At 44.7% G+C, this 24013-nt stretch overlaps 2 protein-coding genes across 5 annotated transcripts in view; one reads left to right on the plus strand and one right to left on the minus strand.

Annotated features, from left to right (window-relative positions):
- Nucleotides 1-13132, minus strand: part of Tom1l2 (target of myb1 like 2 membrane trafficking protein) — a 120346-nt gene extending 107214 nt beyond the window's left edge. For 3 of the 4 annotated variants that reach the window (XM_020159568.2, XM_020159567.2, XM_020159566.2), the window contains exon 1: nt 12982-13132. In XM_020159568.2, coding sequence (XP_020015157.1) covers nt 12982-13033 — 52 coding nt within the window. In that variant the 5' untranslated portion in view covers nt 13034-13132. Of the gene's footprint in view, nt 1-1779; nt 2815-12981 lie in introns of those variants that run through there. The other variant, XM_074046664.1, reaches the window with a different exon arrangement.
- A 378-nt stretch (nt 13133-13510) lies between these two features.
- Nucleotides 13511-24013, plus strand: part of Drc3 (dynein regulatory complex subunit 3) — a 38399-nt gene continuing 27896 nt past the window's right edge. Inside the window, exons 1-5 of the mRNA XM_074046669.1 lie at nt 13511-13671; nt 14319-14426; nt 17411-17575; nt 20880-20996; nt 22584-22750. Coding sequence (XP_073902770.1) covers nt 17416-17575; nt 20880-20996; nt 22584-22750 — 444 coding nt within the window. The 5' untranslated portion in view covers nt 13511-13671; nt 14319-14426; nt 17411-17415. The remainder of the gene's footprint in view (nt 13672-14318; nt 14427-17410; nt 17576-20879; nt 20997-22583; nt 22751-24013) is intronic.

Here is a 24013-nt window from a genome sequence, read left to right on the forward strand (position 1 = left end):
AAAACTTCTGGATATAGTGTGGCCCTTCTGCCTATCTGCTCAGCCCCTTCCTGACCCCCCTTCCTCTTGTTGTTGCTCACCCCTGGAGCAATCTGTTTTTATGCTCAAAATGTATTTATGAAATTGAAATGACTGCATCTCATGGGCACCTTGTCAGAAATGTGCCATTATAAGTGACATTTTTGGGTGTCAGTTAGTCTCTCATCTGTTAGTGGATCCAATTTGTCTAGCTGACAAGTGAGAAGACTGTGCCACCAACAATTATAGAAACAAATTCAACCTAGAATCTGGAAATCAAGCTGTTCTTTCTATCTCTTCCATCACACCCAGCAGACAATATGGTGGCCCCCTGGCAGAGGGCCCTTATTTCTCAACCACAGCCGCTCCAGGAGAGCAGCAGGTTCCCAGACTACACGACCTTTCACAGTGGCAGGAGGAGAAAATAACGTATGGGGCGGGTGCTGGTGGCTCACACCTGTAATCCTAACTACTCATGAGGCAGAGATCTGGAGGATGGTGGTTTGAAGCCAATCCTAGGCAAATAGTCCACAAGACCCTATCTTGGAAAAACCCATCACAAAAAAAGGGCTGGTGGAGTGGCTCAAGTGGCTAAGTGACCTTAGCAAGAATGAGGCCCTGTGTTCAAACCCCAGTTCCACCCAAAAAAAAAAAAAAAGAAGAGAATGTATGGTTCATAATTTCTCAGGATTAGAAGAAAAAAGCAAAAAACCTCTTCAAAGTATCACTGGGTTCAACACAAAACAGCACAAACTGTATGACTCTGCTTAACAATACTTACAAAACAGGCAAAACTAACCTATGGCAATAGAAGTAAGATCAGTGGTTGTCTCTGCAGGTGTGCTGGAGGGGAGGCCTGACTGGGAAGGTGCATGAGAGAACTTTCAGGGGTAAAGCTGATGGTCTATACCTAGGTGAGGTGGCATTTGTCAAAAATATAATAATTAAGATTTGTGCACTTCATTTCCTATAAGTAAACTATAGCGCAATGAAAAACATTAAAAGGCAAATATATAGGTAATATTTATCATACATATAATACACACATAAATGCATATAGTATACACAGATATAAATACATGTGTGTATATAATATAAATATATAAACATATATACAAATATAAATACACATATATATTTATATACTAGATGTATAAGACAATAAAATCTCCTATGGAGAGATAAATGTCTTAAGACAAACTAAAAGCAAACTTTGAAGTGTCCCTTAAGCTTTAGGCCCAGAAATAAACTTGAAGAACCTGTTGTATAAATGGGTTAACAGGTAGAATATGACCTACCCAAAGTCACACAGCAAATCAGCAGCAGAGTGGTAACCAATCCCAGACTTCCCAAGTCCTAGCCTGGAATTCATTTCTCTGTTCTAAACTGGTGTCAGAAAAAGCAAATAAAACAGAAGACCAGCAAACTTTGAAGTGTCCCTTAAGCTTTAGGCCCAGAAATAAACTTGAAGAACCTGTTGTATAAATGGGTTAACAGGTAGAATATGACCTACCCAAAGTCACACAGCAAATCAGCAGCAGAGTGGTAACCAATCCCAGACTTCCCAAGTCCTAGCCTGGAATTCATTTCTCTGTTCTAAACTGGTGTCAGAAAAAGCAAATAAAACAGAAGACCAAAGGTGAGTGATTGTATGAATCAATTTCATTTAAACCATCAAACCTGAAGTTAAATAATACCACTCACCAAGCGAAGTCTAAACCAGTAGATTAACTTTCAAACAATAAAAAAGTATTTACTTACATGAGGCTGAGTCTAGAATTGCCCCTCCATTAAATGGCAGACTTATTACTGCCTTGCTTATCCTCCCTACCAATAAACAAATAGCCAAATAACTAACAAGAATCTGTGAGCAAAGTAGAAAGACATGTGGACGTCATAAAATTGACTCACTGTAGGACCTTGGCAAATCTCCTGCTGTGGTAGGAAAATACATATTTGGTCTTTGTTCCATTTCCTTGAACACAGCTCTTAAAGCCCTTGAAATCTCTGGAGTGATAAGCCTATCTTTTGTATGCTAATGGGATGACCGGGGACACAAAGATAGCTTCAGGATGGGGGTTGATTACCAGAAAGACCATGACAGGTTTAAAGGGTTGGAAATTTCAGCCCCATAACCATCCACTCCACCTCTGGAAGGGAAGAGGGCCTGAGATTGAGTCACCAATGGCCAATTATGTAACCAGATATACTCACATAATGAAACCTCCATAAAGACCCCTAAACATTGAAGTTCCAAGATCTTCCTGGATGGTGAACATGTGGAGGTGCTGAGAGGATGGTGGGCCCAGAGGGCATGGAAGTCCCATACCCCTTTACCATATTTTGTCCTATGCCCTGCTTCAGTTGGCTGTTCTTGAGTTGTATCCTTTATAATGTCAGTGACAGTAAAGTGTTCTCCTGAGTTTTGTGAGTCATTCTAGCATATTATCAAATAAGAGAAAGGTGCCACTCAGAAATACAGATGGTAACCAAGAACTTTCCATTGGTGTATGAAGTGCGGCCAGTCCTGTAGGAAAGAGTCATTAACCTGTGGAGTGCGCACCCACTGTGGGTAGTTAGTGTTAGAATTTAATCAAATTGTAGGATACCCAGTTGGTGTAAGGGGGAAAAACCCAGATATTTTGGTGTCAGAAGTATTGTGAGGGTTTAAACAACATACGCCTACCCTCTCTGGGCCTGTTTCCCCATTGTAAAAATGAAGGAATTGGAGCAAAGCAGCTAGGGCCCTACTGTCTGGAACCTTGTAATGTGTTGAATTACTGGTTTAAGAATTTCCAGAATTAACATGAGAGATTCTCACTCTCTAGAAGCCACTAGCAAATTCAGCTTTTAAGACCCAAACAACATCATTTCTCAGGCCTCATTTCCTATTTTGACTAATGATGTGCCAGAACTCTGTGTGATTTCTCCTTTGAGGAGCAGCAAAAAATACTCAGCAGTGTCCTATTACAGGGCCCTTATCCTTGTCCTCAGCTCTCAAAGACTTACAGCCAATTCTCTGAGATGAAAGAATCAGTCTCCATTACACTCAATTTTAAACCAAAACCCCAAAACGTGCCTCCCAGACTACAAACTTTGTGCTTCATTAATGATTAAAAAAGCAGTTGGTAATGTCTTAAACGCAAGTTGGTCAGTTAGACAACTTAGCATCTGTTTAAATTCCCTCTCTTCCTCCACCCACCACTGTAGTTCCCAAGCATATCCAAACAGAAAGTTAAATCCACTGACCTTCCCTTACCAGGAACTACCTGAGTGTGGCTGAAAGAGGCACATCCTCAAAGCAAAGTCTCAGAAAACTTGCTGAGATGAAGAGAACACTTGCATGCTGAATTCTACTAGGAAGACTGGAACTGGGTGAGAAATTAATAATACGAAGACAGATCTGAGCTTAAGATGACCATTTCCAGGTTTTTGGCCACTAAATTCATCCAGGTATCCATCTACTCAACTCCACAAATAATTACTGAGCTCTTTAGAAATTAAGGACATTGGCTCTGGACTCCACAGACCTGAGTTCAAGTCCCTACTCTGCCACTTACAAACTACAAGCAAGGTCCTTCACTTGTAAGCCTCAGTTCCCTGAATAAAATATGATAGTGCCAGGCAAGGTGGTGTGTGCTGTAGTTCCCACTACTTGGGAACTTGGGATACTGGTGTTGTGTCTGGGAACCTAAAGGACAGATGAATGAGTCAGTATCCCATCCCCCATGGAGAGCACCATGAGCCCCGCACCCTGAGAAGCAGACATAAATCTACATTCTTGTACCCTGAGGAGGAGATACATGGTCTCATTAATCTGTCACAGGGCTGATAAACAGAATCTCTTCAAGGTTGTTTCCCCATAAGAAGCAAATGGACCATCTCATTGAAGAGACCCCACGTGCAAGAATTCATGGCCAATGCAAAGAACCCACCTAACCCTTACCCTAACCCAGAGTTAAAGTGTCCATTAAAAAGCCCCAGCCTTCACCTGAGCAAGGAGCCACCAGTTTCTGGGCTCCGCCACACTGCTCTAGCTGTAGCCTTTCCTTTCTCTCTAATAAATCTTACTTTGTGTACTGGCCTTATCTCACAAGTCAATCAGCTGCTTCAGTTCTCTGGCCTGTGAAGAAAAGAACCCTCAACACCAGCCCACAATATTTCACACCTGCACATAACACTGGGATGGGAAGATCTCTTAAGCCCAGGGGTTGGAGGCCACCCTGGGCAACATAGTCACACCTTGTTTCATATGAATGATAGGACTTACCTGACAGGGCTGTTGTAGGCATTAAAGGAAATGGTGCCCACAGGTACCTGGGGAACTTGTACTAAAACATCAGCCTCTTATCTTAGAGCCATTGTGTTCAATTCTACTGAAAAATGAAGGCATGATACCAAAGGCATAGCAAAAAGAGAAAAAATAGAGAAATTAGACTTAAAAACTTCTGTGCATCAAAGGACGTTACCAAGAATAAAAAGGTGCCGGGCACCAGTGGCTCATGCCTGTAATCCTAGCTACTCAGGAGGCAGAGATCAGGAGGATTGCAGTTTGAAGCCAGCCCGGGCAAATAGTTCCGTGAGACCCTATCCTGAAAAAACCCTTCACAAAAAAGGGATGGTGGAGTGGCTCAAGGTGTAGGCCCTGAGTTCAAGCCCCAGTACTGCAATCAATCAATCAATCAATCAATCAATAAATAAAGCATCCTATAGAATGCAAGAAAATATTTGTAAATCACATAGTTGAAAAGTGATTAATATCCAGAATATCAATTAAAAACTGGGCAAAGAACTTGAGCAGATATTGCTTCAAAGAATATGTACAAAAGACCAATAAGCACATAAAAAGATGTTTAACGTCAGTAGTTATTAGGGAACTGTGAATCAAAAGCACAGTGAGGGGTGTTGTAGGTATAGCTTAGTGGTACATTTGCCTAGCACGTATGAGATCCTGGGTTCCAACCCAGCACAGCAAACAAAACAAAAAAAAACTTTGAGATACCACTTCATACCCATTAGGATGCCATTATAAAAATTACAAAACTGAAATAACAAGTGTTGGTGAGGATGTGAAAAACTGCAACCATGTGCATTGCTGGTAGAAATATAAAATGGTGCAGCAGCTATGAGAAACAGTATGGTGGTTCCTTAGAAATTAAAAATAGAGCTGAGGTATAGCTCTGTGGTAAAGCACTTGCCTAGCATATGTAAAGCCCTGAGTTCAATCTGCAGAAATACAAAATAAATAAATAAATAGAACTGTTATATGATCTAGCAATATCATTTCTGGGTATATATGCAAACAAATTGAAAACAGAAATCAACAGATATGGATACACAGCATTACTAACAATAGTCAAAAAGTAGAAGCAACTCAAATGTCCATCAGTGAATGAATAGATAACACAATGCTGTGTATACATGCAACGGAATATTATACAGCCTTAAAAGGGAAGGCTATTTTGACATGTTCCAGCATGAATGAATCTTGAAGACATTATGCCAAGTGAAAAAAGTCAAACACGGAAAGACAAATACTGCATGACTCCACTTATGAGACTCATGGATTAGTCAAATTCATAGTGTTAGAAAGTAGAATCGTGGGAGAGAGGAGCCAGAAGATACAAAATAAAGTGTTCTGGCAATAGATGGTACTGACAGCTGCCACAATGTGAGTGTACTCAATGCCACTGAATTGTACACTTAAAAGTAGTTAAAAACGGCCAGGCACTGGTGACTCACACCTGTAATCCTAGCTACTGGGGAGGCTGAGATCAGGAGGCTCTCAGTTGGGAGATCAGCCTAGGCAAATAGTTCATCTCCAAAATAACCACAGCAAAATGGACTGGAGGTGTGGCTCAAGTAGTACCAGCTTTGTAAGCATGAATCCCTGAATTCAACCCTCAGTCCACTTAAAAAAAAAAAAGGTTAAAATGATAAATTGTGTTATATATATTTTACCAAACTGTTTTAAAAAGTGAGAGAGAACAAATAGAAACAGATGCCATCATGAACATTTAATCCAAATGATGCATGGGAAGAGCCCACGATAACACATTTGTTTTTCCACTCTCATTTAATCCTTTTAACAATCCTGTGAGGTGTGGCAGGGCAAGTATTCTTGTTTTTCCTTGCCACCATCACCATTTACAGATAAGGAAACTGAGGATTAGAACAGGTACTGGGCTCACATGAGGCAGTCACACAGAGAGGCAAAGATGGGACTGCCTCCAATCTGAAACAAAAAGTGCTTAGTGCTAGAGAAGAACAAAAAGAGGGCAATGGGAGTCCCTGTTCCTCCAGAATTCCTCAAGAGATCTGTGCTATCTTTATGGAGTTCCTTAGTGGGAATCAGTTAAGGCCCTGCTTGTCCAAGTGGAAACAGACCATGCTTTCTGTCTAAAAGGCAGTATCAACAAAAGCTCTGGAGCTAGACTCCCTGAGTGTGGAAACAGCTGAGCTACCACTGAACTACTCCCCCAGTCCTACTTTTAATTTCTTGAGGAATCACCATATTGTTTTTCATAGTTGCCATACCATTTTATAGTTCTACCACATGAGCCATGGAAACCTAGGCAAGTTTCTTAACTCTCTAAGCCTCCATTTCTTCATCTGTAAAGTAGAGATAATACCACATACTCACTGATATCAAAGACAAAAGGTTAAATGAAATAATGTGTGTTCAGCACTGAGCAAAGTGCCTGGTATGGGGTGAGGGTTCAGTAAATCATCGCTAAGAATTTTAGCTTTGAAAGATGCTAAACAAAAATGAAGAAAGACAAAAAAAAAAAAAAAGATGCTAAACAGTAAGACTGACAGCAAGGGGCCTGTGGAGTGAGTAACTGTGCAGAGTATATTCTACCATGTGCTGTAAAGGTCACAAGGAAGCAGAAAGTACACATCCTACCCTGGAAGAACCTCTAGTCTTATTCAGAAGATAAGCCAACAAAGATATGACAAGATAAATAACAACAAGAAACAGAACCAGGCAGCAGGATTCTGTAAATTTGAATATATTAGTTGACTACAGGGCGCTGCTAGGAACTTTACACACATTATCTCATTTAATCTTCATAAACAAAGTTTATAAGTAAGAGAAGAGCTAAATTAAGTATCTGGATAATAAGTACTGTGAGTCCAGAGACTAGAGTTATCCCCATAATCAGGGTGATATAGGAAGGCCACCTAGAAGAAAAGGGCAGGGCTGATGGACAGCAGACATGATGATTAGACTGGGAAAATGAGAGAAACTTTTAGGTCAACAGGATGGGAGGGAGCACTAAAATAGGTACCAAGTCTGAGACTGGTTTTTATAAGCCCTCTTTTCTAACTATAACAAGCTGGGCCGGCCCCTGCAAAATCTGAATGCTATTTATATCTTTTCAGACTACTAGGTTAGCCCAAAAATTCTGGGTTATTTATCTGCTAGGTCAAGGGCAACATCCCTCACCTTATGTTCCTCTGCACACTACAGTTACACCTCCTTCCTTACCTAATGTTCCAAGTCAGAAATACGTAAATAAATAATTAAATGCAGGTAGATTGTACAGAAATATGCTGGGTGGTTATACATTGCTACATGTCTAAAGGCATGTGAAAATGGACAGTGAAACACACAACTACTTTATTACATAAATAAGAATCTCAATGAATTGACAAGAAAACAGATGATGAATTTTTTTTCTCCTTTGCATTTTTCTGTTTTTCTTATTTTCTATGTAGCTATCATTGGCTTTTTAAAAAGCACGATTATATGAGAATTTTAACTATACCGAACAGTATTCCCCCAAGCAGTGGCATCCCACAGAAAAGCCCTGTTTCTTGCATGTGTGAAACAGAGCAGGATGAGATGCAGACTTTTCAGGCCTGGTGTTTCATAGGCTATCCAGGCAATAAAGGATGAATGCTCTCAGAATCCTAGACTTCCTCCCAGTGTTCCATCAACCTGTATTCTTCCTTTCTTTTCTGGGGACTCATAGGGAATGTCCCTATCCCTGACCTTGGAGCATCTTCTTCTCCTGGGGATCTAACCCAGGGAGGGCCTCGTGCATGCTAGGCAAACACTCAACCACTGAGCTATATCCCCAGCCCCTGAGCACCGTTCTTGTTCTGCCACATGGGGGCTTTGATGGTAAGAGAAAAATGATCTTTTGGTGACTAGCAAGGGGAAATCCCCCTGCCACTGTAACAATATCCATTCTACTCTCTTCCCTAGTCATCTTGCAAGGTTCCCCAGTGGCACCAAACCACTTAGCCAATATGTGAAGGAAGCAGGCCCTCTATAATCAGTCCTACCTTTTCAGTCTTGCCTCCCATCATGCCCCTTTGCCAGGTAAACAGAACCAATCCCATCACCCTATTACCCCTCCACATCCAGCACTTACTCAATTGTCCTCTCTGTCAGGAGAACCCTTCCAGTCTCTTTCCCATTTTTACATGTTCATCGAAGACCTGCTCAGTAGCCCCTCCCCAGAGTCTTCCTGAGTTCCTCCTTACTTCTACAGCATTCCTCCTCAACTCTCTCTATGGAGGGCAGCACAACATGACAGGACACAAACCTGGAGCCAGAGTGCTACATTCAGATTCTAGCTTCCATATCACAAGTTGGGTAACCTTAAGTAGGTTATATACCTTTTCATTGCCTTAATGTTCCCATCTGCAAAATGGAGACAGTAACATGACCTCTTCACTCACACCATTTTTGTGAGGATTAAATGACTGAAAGATGCATGAAGTGCCCACTTCAATCTCTGGCACATAGTAATCTATCACTGAACTTTAAAAAAACCTTTTACCTATTATTATTACTGAAGGTGACCCTCGCCCTTCCTCCTTCCCTTACTGCATCAATCTGTCCAATCTTGCCCAACCACTTTCTATCTTACATGATTTAGGTACCTGTCTGAGTTCTCTGTACAACTAAACATCCCAGTAAATGCTTAGTTTGGTATATATAAATGGTCAATATAAGGCTACAGAATGAATGAATGAATTCTAAATAGTCATGCTTATAGTCTTTCCATAAGAAATTCAGTGTTTAACATTTTGGTAGTAATCGTTCAATACAAATAGGTATTTCAGCTTGATGTTTGTGTTCTAAGTGTTCTTTTATTCCAGGTCTTCTAGAGCAATTAAGTCACCTGTAATGGCATTTTAAAAAATCTACTATAAAATAATAAATGTTAACATAATTTTTTTGGGGGGTACTGGGGTTTGAACCCAGGGCTTCATGATTGCAAAGCAGGCACTCTGTCATTTGAGCCACACCTACAGTCCATTTTGCTATGGTTATTTTGGAGATGGGGTTTTGCCAACTATTTGCCCAGGCAAGCCTCAAACCATAATCTTGCAATCCCAGTCTTCCAAGTAGCTAGGTTTACAGAAGTGACCCACAGGCTCCTAACATAATTTAAAAAAAAGAAGAAGGAGAAGAAAGAAAGAAAAGAAAAGAAGAAAAGGGCTGGAGTCATGGCTTAAGTAAGCACAGCTCTTGCCTAGCAAGCCCAAGGCCCTGATTTCAAACCCTTGTACTGAAAAAAAAAGAGAAACAAAATTCATATTCAGTGTTTGAAGAAAGGTAAAGAAGAGATTAAAGAAGTAAAACTTTTCATCCATAGCAATAGTTCTCAAAGTAGACCAGCATTACTAGGGAACTGGTTAGAAATGTGGAATGCCAGGTCCTGCCCCAGACTTACCTAATCAGAAACTCAGGGTGGGGCCCAGTATTCCATTTGAACAAGCCCTCCAGGTGATTTTGATGACAGTGAATCATGAGCTCCGCAAGAACAAGAAGTAACATACACAGCAGTGCAGAATGAGCACCATCAGGAGTGGATGCTAGGCTTAACTCTGGCTTTGACCTTGTACAAGTCTCTTAGTTTCTCAGAGCCTAAATTTCTTTAAGTAATTCAGGGACAATAAGACCCAAATAATTAAATGTTCTGAGGATTAAATGAAATTCCATGTACAGAGGTTTCATATAGTAAGTACTTAATAATTATAAGTTCCTTCCAGTTCTCTTCCTGTGATTTGGAGACTAAATAAAAAGGTGGGAGCCAAAGGGCTTTGCAAATTGCCAACTGTCATAGAAATCAGAGGAACAACTAATTATTCTTGGTATAAACGGCCAGACTAGAGTTAAACACTTACCATTCACAGAGCATTATGAAGAGGTTTAGTTTCAACATCATTCAGTCTCCAAACACAAACTTTGCAAATTATTACCTGCTTCTTATATGTTAAAACAGAACGATGAAGAGATGACCCCTCCCCTCCAATATTCTGGGAAGCATTAACTAACTAGTCACTGGTTTCTGAATCTAAATGAATCTCAAATCTTCTCTTTGGAAAAGGAGTATCTGAAAACTTTTTTCCAACCAACAGAAGGAAAACAGCAGACATCTGCAGAGCACCTGAACCTGACTTGGGGAGTTCCCAATGTATGATATTCAACTCCACGTGGTGGTGGAAGATTGAGATTAGGCAGTAACATCTTGAAATTGTTTCAGAAGAGAATAATCAAGAAATAAAAGTAGGATTTTTTTTTTCTTCCAATACACTTTACACCACTGCTCACTTGCTCTCTGAATCACACATTTTACTCAGGAACCAACTTCCAGAATGAAGGGCACGATGGATGAAAGAAATGCACAAATAACTATGTCAGACTGTGAACTTGGCTGTCAGTTCCACATGGGTTGACTAAATGTGCAACTAAATAGCACCAAGTTAGAAAATCCACATGAGACACAGTTCTAAGACAAAGTAATAATTACTCTACCACCACTCTGACCCAGAACACGTTTAGTGAGCATATTTCCTCTTCTGAAGGCCCGCTTAGATTGGCTTTTTAATATTTGTGTCCCCAGAGCTTGGCAGAGACTTGGCACTCCACAGGCACTCATAAATGACAGACAGAATTTAAGTACAAGCCCCATATAGCTAATGAGAAGCATTTTTATAAGTGGAGAAAATGAGGTCTACAATGAGATTGAAAGTTGAAGCCAGTTAAAGAAAGTCATCTTCGGCTGGTGGCTCACGCCTATAACCCTTGGTACTCAAGAAAGCAGAGATCAAGAGGATCAAGAGGATCACAGTTCAAAGCTAGCCCCAGGCAAATAGTTCAGGAGACCCTATCTTGAAAACACCCCACATGAAGAGCTGGCAGTGTGGCTCAAGTTGTAGAGCATCTGCCTAGCAAGCAAGGTTACTGACGCCCTCTCCTGTTAACTGGCTGGATTCAACACCCAACTGAGAAGTGAGTTTTGAGAATACAATAAACTGCAGAGGAAGAGCACCTGAAGAAAGTGGGAAAGGAACTAGGAAAAAGAAAAGTGAGAATCCAGACAGATACTCCAGTGGGCAACAGGGGACAAAGTGTCATAATGGTGGGAAAAAACTCTTTCAGGGCACAGTCACCATGGTGCCTTATTGAAGAACACTACCAAAAAGGAAAGATAGGCCCCTAAATGTCAGTGAACTAACAGGAGAGGCCTCAATAACTTTGCAGGCCTCTTAACAGCTGAAAAGTCAGCTGGAAATTCATAAGCAAAGTAGGAAATAACTTACTACTGCCTAAATCAGTCAGACCCATAAGGACACCAAAGGTTCCTGTTCATAAAAGATGTTTCATCAGTACTTCAACCAATCAAGAGGAACCCAGTTTTAAAAGAAATTCATCAGCATTCTTGACTGATCACTTGGCATAAGATCCTGCCTTGGGTGAAAAACCAAGTTGCTTTTTTACTTTTATTATTTGCAGTTCTGGGGCCTCAAACCAATCTCGAAAGTGCAAAGCACATGCTCTCCCACTGAGCTATGTTCCTAACCTTTGTTTTACGCTTTCCCAAGTTACTTTTTTAGTAAGGAAATCAAGAGTGGTCACTTGCTATTTCTTCCATCTATGCTTTGGGCTTTCCTTACCCAGCACGCTGCTCATCTCTGGCACCCTTTTCCAAGTGCCCAGAGCCCCTCTATAGGATTGACGGGTACTGCTAAGTACTACTCTTTCTATACTACCAGCAAAAGATTTCAGTTTTGGCAGATTTAATATCACAGAGGAACAACAGTCAGTGTGCAGAGAATACTGCTGGGAATACCAAAACTTTAGAACTTTAAGGGACCTACCACATCTCACTCCAAACACCTCATGTGACAGACAAGGGAACTTCAAACCAGAAAGGGCACAAGGTCATGAGGAGAGTCCCTGGCAAAGTCACTCCCGGAATATAGGTTTCCTGATTCCCAGTGGAGTGCTCTTATCATTAAACAACAGGGCCTCCCTTCTTTCCTGGGTGGCACTGCAAGCAAGCCACCCCCCCGCCAAGATAATCACCGCCAAGATCCCCTCCCCCATCCCAGGCCCTCCTACAGCCTGGCTGACAAGCAGCTCAAATTAGTAAGTCGTGAAGCAGAGGGCATTTTCTGGGAGGGCGTCCTGTCTGGGAGCTGCTGATAGGAAGAGGAGGAACAAGGACGGAAGGAGGAGATGACATCTCGCAAAAGGTCTAGGAGACTAGGCCCTGGGGTGGTGGTAGCGAGACTGCAGGGCTGAATAAGGATGCTCGTGGCATCTCCCACCAGGCAAGGGAAAAGCAGACCAGTAGTCGGCACCAATTCTAGGGAGAGACAGGAAGGGCTGGACTCTGATGGGTAGGACGCGGGGAACGTCTCAAGTTCAAGTTGGACCTCAAGGGGCTTCTCCTGGGAAGGTGGCACTGGCGCCAGGCAGAGGCCCCAGGACAAGGATGCCCGGTCCACCTGTGAGGTGGCACCGGTTCCTGGTAGAGGCCCAACACACACATGAGGTAGCAAGCACTATAGCGCCGGGCAGAAGCCCGACTACTAGGATGTCCAGTCCACCTGTGAGGTGGCACGGGCGCCAGGCAGAGGCCCGCTGTCCTCACCAGACCAGTCAGCCGCCTCCGTCGCCCATCGAACCGTCCGCCCCACGCGCGGCCTTACCGAGACATTGTCCCACAGGGGTACTGAACGGGTTCCCCAGGAGGAACTCCATCTTGGGCGGACAACACGCAGCGGCCGGGCGCCTTGTTTGCGGCCGCGGTCTCGGCTGTCCGCTACAGCACTCCCGACCTGACTGACACTTGCCCCCGCCCCACCCTCTGGAACGCCGAAGGCCGGGCCCCTGACCCCGCCCTCCGGTCGCATCTCTATTGGGCAACGCCTACACAGCGCTCTTCCGATTGGCCTTCACACCACCCTCAGAAAAGTCCCACCCATCCCGGGGCATCCGATTGGGCGAGGAGCAAGCTAGGTCACTGGAGTCCCCGTCAGGCGTAGTGGCACCTCCCCTACCCCGCCTACGAATAAGGGAAATGCATTTTGATTCACCTATATATTGGTCAATCTAGAGAATCTTCACTATTATTGGACAAAAGACAAGTCAATTACTCAAGTAGGCGGGCGAAGAAGAGGTGGATCTAGGAAGTTGCCCTAGCATAGAAGGTGCTGATTGGAGAAACGTTTGTTTTCTCTGTGACTGGTTGGTGTTAGGAGTATTTTCCCACCCAGAGATGTGGTCATGTGACACCTCTACTTTCACCTAGGATGACTAAAGCCTGACTTCCCCTTAGCAACCGAGTAGCGGCGCTTGGTTCCCCAGCAACCCGGCGACGGTAGCTGGTGTTTGAGAAGGTGAGACCCAGGAGTTGAGGGTCCAGGAGAACTCGCAGTGGCAGAGAGCGCCCGAATCAACTCTTTCCTGTGCCTTTTCAGTGAGGATTCTGGCCCGGCCCTTCTCATTCGTAAAATGAGCGCTCAGGTCCTCTGCCAGCCACTTTACAGTTGTGCTGAGACTTTTCAGGCCGTTGCAGGAGAAAACTGCTAAGAGAACATTTCTTAAGTGAGCAAAGGCAGGAAGGAATTTTAAAGGGGTTCCATCCCCCAACCTCCTTGCCTGATCCATTTCATAGAAAGAGAAATGCCTGTCCACTGGTAACTCCTTCCAGAATTTATCTATCGTATCCTACATTTTAACTCTCGTGAAGTTATTTCATCTGCTGCTATGTAAAGTGTTTGGTCTAGGAACACGGATACTGGGGTTCCGTGTCTGTCTCTGTCAGTAACTCATTTTATGAGTTCGGACAAGTTCCTTCTCACCAGGATATTATCTGGGCGATAAAGGCATTAGGACCACCCCTCTTTAATGGCTCACAGAGCTGACATGTAATTAAATAATTCTTGTTCACTGAGAGCAGAATGAGCATTCAGTCAATGGTTGCTTTTCTTCTCATTGAGTCTGTACTTTTCAGATTCAATTCACACAGGTTGTTGTTTCCCAGGAAAATCCGGATCTGTTTCTCAGTGAGGAGGCTACCTCATTGATAGTGTGTGAAACTCTACTGCTTCTCCACCTCCTACTTCTGGTCTTCACCAACAAGTACCATCAGGCAAGTCAAGAGGGATCCCCTCTTGGGTGATAAATTACTGATATATAAACCTCATAGGGGAGGATTGTTTGGGTCTTGTCCACATCCTAGGGCAGGTGTGAAAAACATGAGCTGTGGCAATGGTTGTTCCTAGTATACTGGGTACAGTGGAGTCATAATTAGGAATATAAGTTCTGCCATATAGGAAAGGACAAGTCAATCCTGAGTATATTATGTTAATTAACCTAGAAAAGTTAATTAGCTTCTGTCTTCTTATCTAGAAACTAGGGATGATTAGTCCTATATATAAGTTAAGTTCCTAGAAATATCTCAAATCCACATATTACCACTACCCTAGTCAACTCTGGACTCACTACTCTTACAATTCTTGACACTGCAGCTATAATGAGTTTTTTTTCATTTTTGGTGGTACTGGGATTTGAACTCAGGGCGTTTTGATTGCTAGGCAGGTGCTGTAGCACTTGAGCCACCCCCCAGCCCTAGAATAAGCTTTTTAAAACTAAAATCATATCACTGTCTTATTAAGCCTTTTGAGCTTCTCGGGCCTCCTAAGATAACAAAACAACTGCTGCAACTGTCTGCAGGGTTGCATCACTTCAGCTCAAGTGGAGCACACCTGATCACTCCCACCTCAGGGCCATCACCACGCCATTCTCTCTTCCTTCTTTCCTACTCATCCTTCAAGGTCAGCGCTCCTTCTTTTTTTTTTTTTTTTTTTTGGTGGGACTGGGGTTTGAACTCCTACTCATCCTTCAAATCTCTGTCCTCTCTGGCCAAGGCAGGTGCCCCCAATGTGTGCTTTCATAGTTCCCTACACCTATGAACTTAACAGGGTTTGTAACTAAGCATTTGTTGATTCATGTCCAGAACAGAAATACAATCTGTCTGTGTTACTCATGGCATGTTGTTATTTGGTACATGTGTGTGGATTAAACGTGATCTTACAAAAATGTAGGAGAGAGGAATTATCCCACCTTTGACAAGGGGAAAGCAAATATTTAGACTGGTGAAATAAGTTGCCAAAAGAGGCACAGTTAGAGTCCAAATAGTGTGTATAACAACAGTTTCACATTGCAGAGCAACTGCTGGGCTCAACTGAAAACAAGCACCCATACTTCATGAAGTGGGATGGATGAGAAGTTAAAGGTTGTTGTTGGGGAATTTTTGTTGTCATTGTTTTAGGTTTTTTATGTGTGTGTGTGTGTGTGTGTTTTGCTATGTATGCAGCCTAGGTTGGCCTCAAACTTGCAAACCTACTGCCTCAGCCTTCCCCAGGGCTTTAGTTACAGGTATGCACCACTTCTTGCCCAACAGGACATTAAAAAGCCCAAAATACTTTGCAGATAACATCTGCCAAATAAAACACTTTAATATTTTCTCAGAGGTAAGATGGTGGCAAGTTATGGAAAACCTTGGAGAAAATCATTTCAGAAGAGTAGGGAGCTGGTAAGGGCTGGGATTGTCTTTGGGGGCCGACTCAGTCACCCTAAAGAAGTGGAGCCAATGTGGAGACAGTAGCAAGACAAGGCCAAGATCTTGAAGGATGGAAGGCCCAGATGGAGAATAGAGGTTCAGAGGCAGAAGGGAAGGGCACACAAGAGTTAAAGGCATTGGGATATTTGACCAGGGATAGAGGAGGAATGGAGGATGAATATTTGCATAAGCTGCATCCAGTGGATGGTGGGGGAGGAAGTAAGAGGGAGGGTAGTCTTAGAGGGAAGTGTCTAAGATCAGGTGATAGATCATCTAGCCCAACAGGGGTTTATGATAGATGCCATCAGCCCCACATCAGGAGTCCCTCTAGCCATGCTCAATGAAATGAAAGGCAGAGTGCAGGGCTCAGGGAGGCCTGAATACTGGGGAGGCCTGTGGGCAAAGGTCAAAGGTCAGGCCAGTTGGGAGGTAAAAAGCAGATAGAAACAGGGGAGACTGGACCTTCAGAAGACTCAGGAGACAGAACCCCAGTAGACTGACAGGAGAATATGGCTTCCTTCAGGGTCCATCTGTATGGATGTTCTCACCGAAAGGGCTGTTAATGATGAGAATGAGGTCAGAGCAACCTGGCTTCCCAGGAGTGTGGCATGGCTGTCCAGAGTCTTCCTCACCCTAGGACTGACAAATTCATACATCCCACCTTTGTCTCTGGTTCCTGGTCCAAAGCAGATCCGTTTGGACCATTAATAACCAAAATCTACCTGAGTTAAAGTAAAAGAGAAATTAATATGAGAAAACACAGAAAGGGGCACAGAAACTCTCATAGGGCCTAGACTTAGGGAGTTAGGGACTGGAAAGCCAGTGAGAAGAAAGCAGCCTCTGTCTATGTCATTTTTTTTTTGCTGGATCACCCAGGTTCCCATCTATGCTTCTTTACATATATCCATCACATCCCCCTCTTTCTCTGCTTAACCATGTGCCTGGTTAGCTCATGGCTCTCCATAGCTCCTCTCCAGCCAACCAGCCAGCTCTGGTGGCAACTCTCATCCCTTTCCTCAGCAGGAGAACATGAATAGCCAGTTTGGGTCAGTGGCTCCCTATACACTGAGTGTAGCTTGAGGGTGGGGGGAGCACACATGACTGGCTAGAACTGCCAAGGGAGCACTGTCAGTGGTTGGTTCCAAGAGACCTGAGATGAAAACAGAAAGTCAGAGGCCTGACTCTGGGTCAGGGCCTTGAGGGAAGCTAAGATTCACTGGTGGAGACCAGTATGGATGCCAGTCCAGTGGCTCCAGATAGGGCCCCAGCTGTAGTTGTGGGGTCAAGCAGTGAACCCCTGCAAAGGGCCCAGTTGATTGCTGGGAAGCCCTGAAGAAGCCTGGGTACAGACGTCTTAACCCCGCAGTGCAATAGGTCATGAAGTGGGAGTAGGCATCCCTCAGCTGTCTATGGTCACACATTGGCCCATGATACCTTAAAAGGATACTCAAGCCAGACTGTCCTCAAACCAAGGAAGAGGCAGGCTGTGAAAGAGGAATGTGGTTTTCTAGGAAAGATGAACCGACTCTATGATTCGATGGAGCCAAGAGTGGTGGATGATGACATGCTGAAGGTGGCAGTGGGGGAGCAGGGCCCCCAGGAGGAGGCTGGGCAGCTGGCCAAACAGGAGGGCATCCTCTTCAAAGACGTCCTGTCCCTGCAGCTAGACTTTCAGAGTAAGTATCCTGGGTGCCCAGGGGTGGCCCAGGGTGGGGCAGGGGAAACCAGTGAGATCTCCCTGACTTTCTCTGCTCTATCTTTAAGCCCCAGAATTCCATACAAAGTCAGTGGTCAAATAACCCACATTGGTATGCCAGGTTCCCAGGCATAGGAGCAGGCTGGATGTTCTGAAAACTTGATACTCCATGCCAGCAACATTTGTTCATGACACTTTTGATTCAGAATGGGAACAGAAAACAAGATAAGATTCCTCTACTCCAAATCTTAAGTGAGCCTCAAAGCCCATGCTTTTCCTGTCATATAGCTCCACACTGATGTCCTTGGAGGGGGGGCGTCCCTGGCAGGCAGAGCCTAGGAGTCCCCATGTAGCAGGAGCTGGAGTGGGAAGCAAAAGGAGAAGGAGCAGGAGCCAGCACTGGGGATACAGCTTCTAGGGCAGGGTAGCTGAAGAGGGGCTGGGAAGGCACCTCAGGAGTGGCAGTTCATCGCAGTAGGAAGACATGACTTGGGACCAGACAAAGCCTCACTTCCTCAGAGTCCCTGTCTGTGAAATAGGATGCCTGCATTCCCTGACTCAATCACAAGCTGGGCAAACAAGTGAGACATGTGCACAGTGCCTGGCTTGTGCAGGAAGCCTGTCAAACTTGTCAGTCTACTGAGTCAGGACAGACGGGGTGCAAGAGGAAAGGCGGGGGGGCGGGGGGAGTGGAACATGATCCTGAGCCTCCTGTATACTCTGCAGGTGAGACCACAGCAGAGTAACACAGTGGGACTCACATTCCTGCTGGCCTGGCATCCAATCAACAAGAAGTTACTGAGACCTGCCTCAGCTCATCCCTGTGCCAGATGCTGGGGACTTAACTGTGGGCAAAACAGGTCTGTCCCAGGCCAGCCTCACATAGCCCACCCACATGTCTCTTCCAGTGTGGCCTCCAAGGCTGACCACAGTCCCCTCAGCCCTGGGAGGAGGAAAGGGTGCACAAAGGCTGCCACAGGGTGGGGCTTGAGCACTTGACTACTTTCCTTTTGCTTCTTGCCTCCACACCTAGTGATCATTTGGCCAATGTTGAGCAAGTGCCTATTATATGCCAGGTACTGGGTTCTAGGCACTAGGATTCAGCTGTGAGTCCAAAAGACAACCTTATCTTCATAGAGTAGACATTCAAGTGAGGGAGATAAAGAAGGAACATAGATTGTATGTTAAAGGCAGTAAGTGCTAGGGAGGAAAATAAAGCAAAGAAAGGAGAAAAGAGAGGGATGGGGTGAAGTGTTTAGTTCTAGAGTGGCCACAGATGCAGATTAAGTGTCTGTGTTAAAGATTTAATCTGGCTATTTCAGCAGTTCTGGCATACTGACAACTCATTTAGAGCTAACTGCCAGGTATATCCTGGCTCATTGTGTACTTTGGCTTCTCATGTGAACTGCTAATGCCTAGGAGAAAGCAGATGTAGGTGTGTGTGGCAGAGTACCCAGGTGAGTATGAACCACCCAGCTAAAGTGGCTCTGCAGGAAGCCATCACAGCCAAGGGCAAAGTAGGGCTGGGCAACTATTAGTCAAAGATGAGGATAAGAGCAGGTACCTGAAAAATCCAGACCAGGGATGGGAGGTGGCTGGGAGCCCAGGGCAGAACTGGGCACTGCCCCAGAAATACAGATGGGGACAGAGACATATATCAGTCTGGGAAATTGGACCACAATTAAGGAGCTAGAGAACAGGCTTCTTTGCCACCTGGCCCTGGGTATACCTGGAGGAGGCAGAGGGGGCAGTCCAACAGTTTCAGGGGAAAAGCAAAAGGCCCCTCACCCTAGGTCAGAGGACCCAGTCTATCTTACTCCAAGACTGGCACAGGGAGGAGGTTAGGAGGGATGTCCACACTGAATTCTTCCAACCTCACTAGCAGGCCCTATTTCTGAATAAATATTAAAACTGCTTCCCCAAAAGGTGGTTACTAATGGATTTTTATGTGTGCTGTGCTGGTGACTGAACTCAGAGCCTCTCATATACTAGGCAAGTGCTCTTATCACCAAGAGACACCCTTAGACCTATTAATGCTACTTTTTTGGGGGAAGAGATAGTACTGAGGTTTGAACTCAGGGCCTCATACTTGCTAGGCAGGCACTCTATACTTGAGCCATGCTCCCAGCCCCTTTTTGCTTTAGTTATTTTTCAGATAGGGTCTCACATTTTTGCCTGGGGCAAACCTTGGACCTCCTGCATAGCTGGGATGACAGGTGCCTTTTACCACACCCAGCTTGTTGGTTGAGATAGGATCTCAATAACTTTTTGCTTGGGCTGGCCTTAACCATGATCCTCCAAATCTCTGCCTCTTGAGTAGCTGGGATTACTGGCTTGTACCACCACACGCATCTTAATAGTGCTTTAAAAAAATACCTGTCATATATTATTTCATTTCTTAAATGAGCATATTTTGGAAATCACTACAAAAGCAAAACAGAGAAAAGGGGCATGTAAATGACAGTTATACATGACTTCTGGGAAAAGCTAGAATTGGATATATACAGTACCAATTTATTTATACTTAGGTGTTATTCAGAACTTTTCCAGCTGCCAATGACAGAAACCAAACTCTGAGCAGCTGAGGAACCCAGGAAATAAGTGGGCATGTAGCTGAGGTGGGTGTTTTCAGGGCTGCAGGTTCCTGGAGATCCCCCTCTGTTATATGACTGACTTATCCTGAACCTATATATAGCAATTTGAGGGGTTCCCTCATTTTTTTTTTTCTGCTCTTATGTGCCAGTAGATATTTCCTTGATGTGTTTTTGGAGACGATTCTAAGAAAATTGCAGAACAAAGGTCACAGACATTAGTTACTTCAGCAGATGCTGCCAGACAACCCCCCAAAAGGCAGAATGAATTGATTGAGCCTCCCACCAACAGAAGCATGCTTTGATTCTGTTTGTCACACTCTAGAAGGTTGGCCCCTGTTTGTGGCCTGAGTTCCAATATGGACTAGCCTCCTGGGGAACTCCCAGCCTAGCACCTGAGGCGGCATGAGTGAGTCACCCATCATGGACAGGTCCTTCTCAGTCCCACACCAACATCTCCTTTGCCCCTTTCTCTGGGACCTCTTAGGTCCTCCTGTGGTTCTAAGTGACAGTACTGATCATTCGCACACATGGCACTCCTCCATGTTCAGCCCACATCTCCGAGGTTCCCGTACATGCACACTTTAAAATAGAGCAGAGAGTTGTTGGTATTTTGTACCAACATCTCAGCCCACCATTATGTTGGCACAAGCCTCTACCCTGACCCAAGGCTGGATGCTTCAATTGTTCTAGACATCCTCCGCATTGACAACCTCTGGCAGTTTGAGAACCTGCAGAAGCTGCAGCTGAATAACAACATCATCGAGAGGATCGAGGGCCTGGAGAACCTCACACAGCTGGTCTGGCTGGGTAAGGGGTTGGGCTGTGTCTGCCCTGATTAAAAGAGATGAACTGGTCCAGGACAGAATATTTTGGTCATACCTGCCCACCTCTTAGGCTGGTGAGGCACAAGGAGAAACTATGGACTCCTGTTAATCTAGATGCAGGTGAACAGATAACTATTGCTTGGTGGGATCCAAATCAGATCAATAATGACCAGGACAGAAGCTAGTGGGCATGGAGCAGCATACTCAGACTAAGTATGGCCTGGGCATTTTCCCTACAAGGCCTTTCACTCCACAGTGTCCCCAACATAGAGATGAACAAACCAAGGTCACAGCAAGTAAGTGGGGACATCAGGCTACCAGCCCAGATCTGTGTGACCCTAGAGCTTTGGTCTTCACTACCAAGGCCATAGGAAGTTTTGATGAACTGTGCCCATCTACTGGCCACTTAAGAGCACCTCAAATCTGGTGAGGGGCAGGTGAGCAGCCAACAGGGAGAAGGGGATGGACCTGAGAGCTCTTTAGACATTTTGTCTCATTTAACCTCTACAACAATCCTAAGAGATGAATGTCTGTCATCACCCCAGTCTATGGAAGAGGAACCAATGCTCAGAGAGGCCAAGGTACTTGCCCAAAATTACACAGTCAAGCAGTAGCAGAGCTGGAGCTCATACCCCTGCCTGTTTGACCTCAACACTCACATTCCCTCCAGCCTTTCAAGCTGCTTCTTGGTAACAGGGGCAGCCTGAGGCATTAGTGAAGCCAGCAGGCCCATTTGTCTCTCAGACCTCAAGCCATGAATGGATCCCATAAGGGTCCCCTTTTTGTGTACTCACACAGAGAGATGTGAATACTGTCCATGGTTCCCTCCTGACCACAAGCTTCCATTTCCTAAGTGGTCAAATGGGGAAAAATTCCAATCTACCATGCAAAAGTGTTGTCAAGATGTGCACACAGCACTTGGTAGACATAAATGCATAAGTAGTCAGGAGTTGGTCTTTCTAAAATCCCCACAGGTGTCAGGGAAGGGCCACTTCCCAACTATCTGTTCTTGACTCCAAGGTGCACTGCTTCAGACCTGCTAGCAAGCATTTTAATACCAAAACTACAACAGCACATAGATGTGTCCCCAGCCAGGAGAGTGATTGGCAGAACATGTGAGGCTGCAGGAAAGAATCCATACCAGGCTTCTAGAACCCCTAAACTGTTAGAAAGACAATTCCTGGCCCCTCTACCAGGTGCTGGCTGCTAAGACAGCTAAATAGTCTTTTTTTTTTTTTTTTTTTTTAGCAAGGATTTATTTTAGTTTAACAGGATAAAGTGCAGACGGTGGAGGGGGTTGCAAGAAGGCAGAGAAACATTTCCTGCCCTCATGTAGGAAATGGGAGCAAAGATTCCTATAATGACAGCAGCTACCTCATTCATAGGTGAGGTTTAATTTTTTTTTTTTTTTTGGCAGTATGGGGTTTGAACTCAGCCTCACACTTGCTAGGCAGTTGCTCTATCACTTGAGCCACTCTTCCAGCAAGCTAAATAGTCTTGATGGTTTCACTATAGGACAGTCTTTCCCCTGCCCAAGCTGCACACCCTCAGATCCCTCTTCCCCTTCCAGATCTGTCCTTCAACAACATTGAGGCCATCGAGGGGCTGGACACCCTGGTGAACCTGGAGGACCTGAGCTTATTCAACAACCGCATCTCCAAGATCGACTCCCTAGATGCCCTGGTTAAACTGCAGGTGCTATCGCTGGGCAACAACCAGATCAGCAACATTATGAACGTGAGTGGCCCTGCCAGGGGGCTTGCGTGCACCCACATGCACCTGGGGGACCCAGGCTAGGGGCTCACGTGCACTGACATGTGCCCAGAAAACTGAGCTCACATGCACTAACATTTGACAGAAAGACAGTGTTCCAAGGAGCAATAAAATAAGACCTATGGATGGTAGAAGAGCATCCCAGGTGCAAGGATGTGTCTGTGTGACAGCAACCCCTGGTCATCACTTGGAAGGTGGGCTGCCCACCCCCAGCACACCCCACAATGGGCTTACAGCAGTGGGCTAGGGCTGAGACCCTGGCAGCAGCCATAGGGTGCTGTGCCAGAGGTGACCTGGTAATACATTTTTAGGCAACCCCTGTCTGTTTCTCCAGCCTGCCACAATTCTGGGAGCTGCCCAGTGTACTTTCGACTCCTTTTCTGCTAAGGTCTGTCTGATGACTGATATGCTAGGTGGCTTAGATGAATGGTCAAGTACCAAGTTATTACCCCTACTTAAGTGTTAAGCCAAATCCCAAAAGCAGTCTATGCCAGACAGGACAATTTAAACCAAAATGAGTTACAAACTTTCCATATCTCAGTTTCCCTACCTGTTAAAGAGAGAGAGTAGCAATAATCCACTTGCCCAATCAAGTGAGATAATGAATGTACAGTGCAGGGGCAGGCTGGAGCAGGTACTTTTTTTTTTTTTAGAGGGGGGGAGTTGTTTTGTTTGCTTGCTTATTTTTTTTGTTTGGGTTTTTGGTTGATTGTTTTTTTTTTTTTTGAGATGGGGTATCCAGGCTGGCATCAAACTTTTAATCCTCCTGCCTCAGCCTCCTGAGTACTGGGATTATTGGTATCATTACCACCCCTGACTTTGCAGCACATTCTTAACACATGGAGGACTGTAGTAGCTTCCATTCTTCCTGGGAGAGTAGCAGGGTGAGAGGCAACTTGATTCCAGCTTATTAAGAATTAATGAGAACTTTCTATCCAGCAGTAGGAAGAGGCTTCCCAGGAGGAGGGGATGGCACGAGCAGAGGCCTGGTGATCCATCTGGGCAGCATACCTACCTGCATGGAACTTCTGAGGAGCCAGGGACTGTAGAAGTCAAGTGTGTGTAGGGTGGAGTCCAGCCTGGGAGCTGGGTCCTTGCTGCACATAGGAGCATCCAGAGAAGCATCAGGAAACACAGAGGGCTTAGAAAGGTTTATATTTAGGAAGGAAACCCACCACTGTAAGGGTGAATTGAGGGGAATCTTTAGCCCAGTATGGTGTGACTAGA

Source organism: Castor canadensis, chromosome 11 (assembly GCF_047511655.1).
Source record: "Castor canadensis chromosome 11, mCasCan1.hap1v2, whole genome shotgun sequence".
In the NCBI taxonomy this organism is placed as follows: domain Eukaryota; kingdom Metazoa; phylum Chordata; class Mammalia; order Rodentia; family Castoridae; genus Castor; species Castor canadensis.